The 7,620-nt window shown below is 46.7% G+C and overlaps 5 protein-coding genes across 5 annotated transcripts; 2 read left to right on the top strand and 3 right to left on the bottom strand.

Moving 5' to 3' along the window:
- Positions 1–1,008: 1,008 nt before the first annotated feature.
- Positions 1,009–1,401, top strand: BO80DRAFT_291092 (uncharacterized protein). The gene has a single exon (XM_025714995.1). It carries the CDS (start codon positions 1,102–1,104, stop codon positions 1,366–1,368), a length of 267 nt encoding a protein of 88 aa, XP_025569274.1. The 5' UTR covers positions 1,009–1,101; the 3' UTR covers positions 1,369–1,401.
- A 742-nt stretch (positions 1,402–2,143) lies between these two features.
- BO80DRAFT_489057 (uncharacterized protein) lies at positions 2,144–2,662 on the bottom strand (the record flags this gene model as incomplete). The annotated part of the gene is made up of 2 exons (XM_025723591.1): positions 2,307–2,662; positions 2,144–2,257 (listed from the first exon to the last, which is right to left on the bottom strand). Exons 1-2 carry the CDS (start codon positions 2,535–2,537, stop codon positions 2,144–2,146), a joined length of 345 nt encoding a protein of 114 aa, XP_025569273.1. The 5' UTR covers positions 2,538–2,662.
- Positions 2,663–3,577: 915 nt separating this feature from the next.
- On the top strand, positions 3,578–4,309 carry BO80DRAFT_395062 (uncharacterized protein; the record flags this gene model as incomplete). Its single annotated transcript, XM_025717299.1, has 2 exons — positions 3,578–3,826; positions 3,854–4,309. The coding sequence occupies 2 exons, from the start codon at positions 3,578–3,580 to the stop codon at positions 3,980–3,982; spliced, it is 378 nt and encodes a 125-aa protein (XP_025569272.1). The 3' UTR covers positions 3,983–4,309.
- A 673-nt stretch (positions 4,310–4,982) lies between these two features.
- BO80DRAFT_498110 (uncharacterized protein) lies at positions 4,983–5,824 on the bottom strand (the record flags this gene model as incomplete). The annotated part of the gene is made up of 5 exons (XM_025724118.1): positions 4,983–5,086; positions 5,215–5,265; positions 5,367–5,567; positions 5,630–5,758; positions 5,789–5,824. 5 exons carry the CDS (start codon positions 5,822–5,824, stop codon positions 5,066–5,068), a joined length of 438 nt encoding a protein of 145 aa, XP_025569271.1. The 3' UTR covers positions 4,983–5,065.
- Positions 5,825–6,330: 506 nt separating this feature from the next.
- BO80DRAFT_369988 (uncharacterized protein) lies at positions 6,331–6,852 on the bottom strand (the record flags this gene model as incomplete). The annotated part of the gene is made up of 3 exons (XM_025716426.1): positions 6,331–6,407; positions 6,463–6,599; positions 6,734–6,852. 3 exons carry the CDS (start codon positions 6,850–6,852, stop codon positions 6,331–6,333), a joined length of 333 nt encoding a protein of 110 aa, XP_025569270.1.
- Between the last annotated feature and the right edge of the window lie 768 nt (positions 6,853–7,620).

Below are 7,620 nucleotides of genomic sequence, written 5' to 3'. Positions count from 1 at the left end.
GTATAAGCTGACCATAAGCCTAGGCTATTAAATAGAATAAGCTATCTGGAAGCCTAAGTATTACTGGAGTACCCTGTTGTCTAGGCTCCTATCCAGCCTGGGCTAAAGAAGGGCCTATATTAACAATCAGTATCTTTAACAGAGGCTTATAGTTAGTATAGGCTAGCTATAAGCTCAGGCTATATTATAATATGTTGAGGTGCCTGGTTGGCTGGTAGGCGAGGATCACGTGTTCTGATCACGTTGGCCACCACCACCAAGGCGTTCTTCTTCTTCTTTTCGGCCGTAGCCTAGATAGCGAATACAACCAACATCTTGAACTCCCTGAGCTGTAGCTCACGACATAATACAAGTTATCTGAAAGCCCAAGTAATACTGGAGTAGGCTGCTGTTTAGTACTCAACAATAACCGATACACAAATAGCTTAGGCCAGCGTAGGCTGGTAGGCAGCACAAACTTATGTTCATGCGTAGGTTATCTTCGATTATCTAAGCTACTAGTATAACTACAGAGATTTCATTGTCAAACATTCTTGTACTGTAACGTATCCGAGATTCAAAGTGCCCGCTACCACCGCCCCGATATCTTACATCTTGGCCTCCCCCATCTCATATTGAGCAGCTAGCTCGCCCCAAGCTATTTTTCTTGTTTTTGTACCACGTGTCCTTAAGAGCTCGTTAATATAGCTCGTTAATATCACTAATATTACAGTAACAGTCGTAAATGTTGTCTACCAACTCTTCGCGCGACGGATGCCACTGACTGTTAGAGTTGAATTCGAAGACCTGGCCATTGGGCTTCAGGCGGATACAGTAATCGCAATATCTGAGGCCCACTCGTCAAGCCAGACCAAAGTCTTGTGTTCAGGAATAATCGGTTCGTCCAATAAGTCTAAGGGGATTATTCCGATCTAACCTCACCATCATTCGTCGTGACAGAAATAGTTCTTCGGGCGCCAAGACCCCGAAGCCCTGTGTTAATGGGCAATCTATCCCCCAGGGGCGAGTACCCAGCTGGGTATACCCCGTGGGTATACCCAGCTGGGTACTTTTCTTGGCATCTTACTAACATGCGCCTAGAACGACAGAGCAAGGCCTACCATGAGACTTATTTGCATCTTCTGGAGGTTTCCGGTGGTTGCAAGTTGCGTCCACAGGAGAGCTAGGATTTGCCCACAGAGCCGTCAGTCTATTCCTAAAGTCTCCCCTCCCACACCTGCCTATGAAGAGCTTATGGAACAGATCAAGATGGTCCTGCTCCTCTTCATTACACGGGAACGTATAGACTCCCCTCCGATATCCGTGATATGTGCGGCCGTTTTCTTCGAGGAAGAGACTTCTATCCAAAGACCTAAGGCAGATAAATAATGGGAGGCAAGAGTCCCGGCATCGGTCACCCACTGATTGAATATAAATGACGTATAATCAGCACTTCAGGTGTGATGATTTTCCGGGGGAGGAGTGGAGTTGGTTGAAGGAGGAGCTGGAAGGAAATGAAGATAAAGTGAGGGCAAGGAAGAGACCAGGAAGAGATACTTGCTATAAGAATGGCTTATGCTTGGAGACCCATTGCATACCAAGTACTGGCTGCTAATTGGGGTTTTTCTGGAGGATTCTTGGTCGGTAATGAAGCGAATATCTATAGCGTCCGGCTTTTGTCCAAAATCACGCATTCTCGTAAGATGCTGCGGCTTGAAAGGTGAAGTGGTCGCAAGACGGCGAAGCCAAGATGACTGGCTGATGCAAACCCCGACCGTTCCCAGATATGAAATTCGGATGTCAAAGAGTTAGTCCAACAAGAGGGAATCTGTCTTGCCCTGCTAAGAACATGACCGAACTGAATACATTCATAAAGTGACCAGCATCATTGCCGGCGAAAGAATACCGACTTTAGCCAACAGAAACCAACAGTCTTGTAGCGCAGAGAAAGGTGAAGTTCGGTTCCGCAGACAGACCCAAGAAGGTAAGGTTGATTATCACGTGACCAGAGCACGTTAACTATCATGTGAACTCTACGCTTCGGCGGCCGTAGCCAAGATAAGGTCAATACGATCACTCTTTTTACTCTACTTCCTTGAGCCAGTGCATGCATTCCGCTGGTCATCGAAGTGTGTCTAATCATAACAAATAGTTATGGATCTTCTCATTGTTCTCCCCCTTTGACGTCTTCGGCTGCAGCTGAGTTATCCTCATCAGTTGTAGGATTGGAGTCAAAATCCTTCTCCGTTTTCTGAGTCGGCCGTGGATAGTATATTTCCTATTTGGTGTTAGTTTCCATACCGACAGCAAGCATACCAAAAACGTACTAGTTGCGAGGAAAGGCCTGACCAGAATCCTGTCGAATCGGAGAGAAATGTAGTGACCTGGCCAGACTCTCGAATGCGAATACCCAGGCAGACGTCAGCATCACACAGCTTGCTGTATTCGTAGGCCTTTCGTAAGAGGCTCTTTTTACGCCGGTCTCGTTTCTGTCGCATCATCTTCTTGGGTGAGATGGGTGACTTAGGTGACTTCTGCTTGTTTGATTCCTTTGACATTGTACAGAGTTCCGCGAGTTACTGTAATCTGTAAGTACTGTAGTCCTCTTCTTATCTCCTCATCTCAAATCACAGACCCTCGCAGTGTTTATTTATATTTGACTACTGAAGCGTTTAGGTGGTCTACTAGGTTTTTGACCATCATTAAGGAATATCCGAAGTAGTTCAACATGTTCAACTATGGCACCAGATACACAGTTATTCTGTCGCGAGAGCATTGCTTGTGTTGAACACGGCTACGGTGCAACAGATGTTGAACCCAAAGAATAGGTTACAGTACTGTAATGTTATTAGTGAAGAGTTGAGCAAAAGACTCATGGAGGACTGTGTTCAACTGGCCTTGCCCGACTATTGTACTGTCCCATCCTCTGTCCAGATTGCCGCAGTCTCCTTGGTTCACGCTGTCCCCTCGGATTACTGCTGCTCGCCTAAAGTGAGTAGATTAGTCTTTTGGATAACCAAATAGAGCCTTTTTTCTCCAAATCTTGATAGGCAGTGTAGCAGCTATTGCTTGTGGCCCTGCTATCCTTGGTCGGGCCGGGCGGGGGGAGGAGGTGGGGGTAAGGGGCAACTACCATGAAGGGGGCCTAATGGGTATGCACCCGTGCTGCGTGCTCACCCTTGGTGAATAGAATAGGTGATCATGAACTGGCACCCCGTGCGCCGGCGTTTGAGACCGACACTAGTAAGGTACTTCATCCCTGACCTCCACTCATTGGTGCCGTGTTAGCCGAAGCTGAGAGCACCCTTATATCCCATCATTGTAAGAGATGGGCTATGATATCTATTTAGATTGCCTGTCTGCCACACCATTTCTCCTTTCGCATACAAATTGGATCGCTGTCACCCAAAGTCATCACCCCAGCTCACCCCAGCTCACCCCAGCTCACCCCAGCTCACCCCAGCTCACCCCAGCTCACCCTCCCCGCGCGACCTCTCAGCCGACCGGTCAGCTATAAGAGAAATGGAAATTGCACACATCTGTCTCGCGCCTTTACAGGCTTGGATCCCCCACTGGCAAGACGAGACCGATATCCGCCATGGCAGCACGACCGCGAAGGATACAGAAACGCCTTTCAGATAGTCCGAAATCGAAGCGCCAACAACAATGTCGCCGAAAAGATAACTTGTTCTTTAAATCCTTCGAGTACTGTCACGAGTGTGATGCGGATATATTCATCATGGTTCGAAACAAGCAAACTGGCCAAATCATATTTTTGAACTCCAACAGCAACTGGCCCCCATCACTGGAGGAGCTGGTAGAATATTCTCCTATGACAATATTGAGAGTACTATTCTGATAAGATGATATATAGGCTTCGTACTATCCAAAGCCGAAACAGGTCACATGGAAAGAGTTAGCTGCCAGATACGCTACCGAAGAGTTACAGAATGTTCCGAGTGACCAGTCACAAGCCCGGGCAACTGAAAAAAATCACAAGTAGCGGGATCGAGAAATGAGAGTGAGGCTGTGGCATGTAGAGATAATATGCAAAGGCTCCCGAAGTGCGAACGACACTAGATTTTACAGTTGAGCTTCAGCTAAAACAGGCAGTATATACCCGTTTTAACATGTCATCTGGTTTTTTGATACGAGGATTAGTGTTGCTTCTTCGCTTCCTACTGTTTACCTGAACTGGGATGGCGTAGATCAACTTAAGCTTCGAGCATGCTCCAGGACTTCTGCCGTGTTGTTGTATTGATCACTATAGGCTCTATAGATCAGATATAACGTCTGCCTAGCGTTTAGCACGAGAATACATGAGAGGGTCCCTTTATCATACTTTAAACCTGTCCAAATCTTCGGGCTATTCTTAGTACGCCATCAACAAATTATCTAACCACGTCATTTGGATCTAAATTGATGGCATAACCCCCGCGTGGTACATGCTACTCCAATCGCCACATTATCAGGTATCTTTCTGCTTAGTTATTATCAGCCATGACTTGGAGTCTGCGGACCCCCAAATCTGAGGTTTTTGCGGATGGTTGACACAGATCGCTTATCGCATTCCACACTTTTCGCGATCTGTGATGAAGTAAATCTTCTATTATGGATCATATGAACAATCTCTGTACGCCGCCAGGGCTCCAGGTGCCGTACCATCTTGAGGAAATACCTGGATAAGACGGATGTTGGAGTGACGTCGTCTTAGACTGAGGTTACGAGGAGATGCAAACACATCAAAACAGCATGTATCTAAGCCGATTTAGTTGAATGCCTGCCCCAGGCTTTCAGGCATCAATAAGCGCCAAGCCATTGTGGACAGCGGAGCTTGATCCTCGTCTTTGCAAATGCCCAAGTTTTATCGTACTCGAGAATGAATTAGACCATTTTAGGCTAAGAAATCTGCCTCAGGCTTCGAGTCAGGAGAGAGGCTGTGCGGGGTTCATCTGATATGATGCCCGAGAGCCGAAGTCTCATCACTCACCACATCAACTCAGCACACAGAGCACATCGCTACCAGAACCAATAAACTTACCACTAAGGGACCAAGATTTATTCCAGTGAAAACCACGAGATTTAGCTACAAAGTTAGGTTAATCCGCTACTAGATTTCATAGTTAACGACAAGGTAGATGTGATTATATCGTGACTACTTGCCCTCGATGCAACAACATCATAGCTACTGAGCGGATCGACACCTGCCGTGATACCATCCATCAAGTCACAGACACGGTAAACGCCAATGTATTCCCTCGAAGGGAAGTCTGTGGACCCTGTAGTCTGCCTACGCCAGAGTCTCAGTAGGAGACACCGCTAGGTTCGAATCTCCAAAACAATCTAGCCCTCGATCTTATTTGCTGAGGGCGGAGTACAGGTCAAACCAATAACGATGGATCGCGTGGATTAGAATAATATGGTGGCTCGATGGTATAATCCGTGACAAAGGGCGGGAAGCTGTTTACTCCGTTGGCGTTGTGAACCCGGGCAACATCGCTATTCACTTTGTTCCCCACAGGGGCGCTTGCTGAGTAGGCTTGTACCTTTTTGCCCAACCGAATGATTGTAATAGGAAGCTTGTTTTGCTCGGGTAAATGTCCTAGAGTAGGATCATAAGAAGTATTTGAAATGTCGAATACAAGAAGACGTGAGTTGCCCACTTCTGTTTTACCAGCAGCTTCAACTCGGGTCGCTCATTATATGTGCCCTCCAAAAGATGATTGTCGCTGAGTATATCAAAAGCTATTGGAAGTAAGTCCTCCGAAGAAGACCAAGACTGCTCCTAATATGAATTGCTCTCCGAGACGATGACGAGCACTCGCTGTGGCTTTCGCTCTGTCATTTGAACGCCTACGTTTGTCAGTTATAGAAAATTAATTTCGTCACTGGCAACTTACTACCAATACTCTCAGATAGACCACATGGAAGAATTCCGTCAGATTACGCGATGATGTGACTGTTCCTGACTGACGAGTTATCCCCTTGCCAGGGAAAATGGCTTGGAGAGCCGACCGGATTACGTAATGATCTGCTGAATGATTCCGCTGGCTATTGGCGGAAAACAAATTACTCCGCAACGGCACATACATCGGGCGAAGGATTGAAACCCGACAAGACGATTCCATCTCGCCAGTTCAAGAAGTCACCATACCGGCATTTAAGTTTTTTTTATTCTTGTCTTGTCCTGAAACTCTACATAGTACCTGCCTCTACTCAGAAAAGGAAAGATTGCAGATTTGATTGAAATTGTGACAGTTCAGCCCAAAAGCGGTCGTTAGCTGCTAGGTAACCATGTCCACCACCTTTTCGAAACACGTCTGAACATCCTGGATGCAGCTCCTCACCGATTTATGGGCTTCTCCTGCACATTTGCTCGGCCATCCACTCCGTGCGTTCTTCTTCCGCCCATTCGTCGTACGAGTATTCTAATATGTTTAGTCATGTTAGGTACAGTCGCCCGGTGGGAGTGATTTAACTCACCGCAACAGATGACATCACAGTCGGCACCTGCGTCTGGGGAACCGCACTTCCTGACGACCATTGTAGACTCTTTGACAACTATATTGCCGCTGCTATCTTTGGACTGGCTTAGGAGACGCGACGTCGCCTTTCCGTGGCTTTCAGTTGATATAGCCGAGTGTGTAAGGCACCAGTCAAAGCAATTCTGAACAAAGCACCATTTTGTAATGTTTCTTCGACATGAAGGACTATATAAGGTTCATGAGCAATTCTTAACCACAATGAAACATACTCGAATGGTACGCACCACGGCTGCCCTTCAACATTCGCCTCGACATCATCAACCGCTTCATGCGTCTTGTCCCTTCGCTCCTCATATTCAACAATCATCCTGTCTTTGAGATCCAACATCGCGGTATGGTTTGTATGGCTGGGACTTTTGTAGGTTCCGGTTTAACTCAGGTGTCGTGGTCTCTAAGGACAAAAGACGGGTGGAGGATCTGGTAGGCCAGATGACGAGAACTTGATATACTTAGTCTGCAGGCAAGTTGTCCAACTTAGCAGCCATTCTGTGTAACATCAAACATTCCAAACCTCCTCAGAGCTCTGGTATGTAGGGATAAATAGCGCAAATCTCAAGCTCCTCCCTGAAGCTTAGGTTTGATTTAGCAAAGCGCAATGAGGCGTCGAGAGTTAGGAGACAATTTCCATCGGTTGGACGTCATCATCATAAAAAAATCAATCACTCTCCATTTCCCGGAGTTTATCAAGCAAGATATCTATTGGAGGCGTTAAATATTAGTTACTCGGGTGCCCAAAGTCATGCCAACTGACAGAGGGTGGAGATCAAGTAACCAAATCCAGAACTGGTATTGAAGAGTGCCGATGATCCTGCTTGGCTTGGAATAGCCTCACGCAGGTTTTCAGATGCCGTGACGCTCAGCAGTGAGCAACTGCAAGTTCGAAGCAAGTTGTCGATAAATTGCCAAATTGGCACACCGTTGTTTGTTTGTTGAGTTTGCATGGAATCTTCCAGACTGAAAAGGCAAGAAAGTCTACATTCTTTGGCTCGCCCATTACCAATATAACTTACAGCTTACGGGTTTTGTACGTCATAATTCTTACCGTCGCCGAGACTGGGGGCAAGAGAAGACTGCGGGCAAGAGAAGACTGCGGGCA

Source organism: Aspergillus ibericus (assembly GCF_003184845.1).
Source record: "Aspergillus ibericus CBS 121593 unplaced genomic scaffold BO80scaffold_92, whole genome shotgun sequence".
Lineage (NCBI taxonomy): Eukaryota > Fungi > Ascomycota > Eurotiomycetes > Eurotiales > Aspergillaceae > Aspergillus > Aspergillus ibericus.
This window is presented reverse-complemented; position numbering and strand designations above follow the sequence as displayed.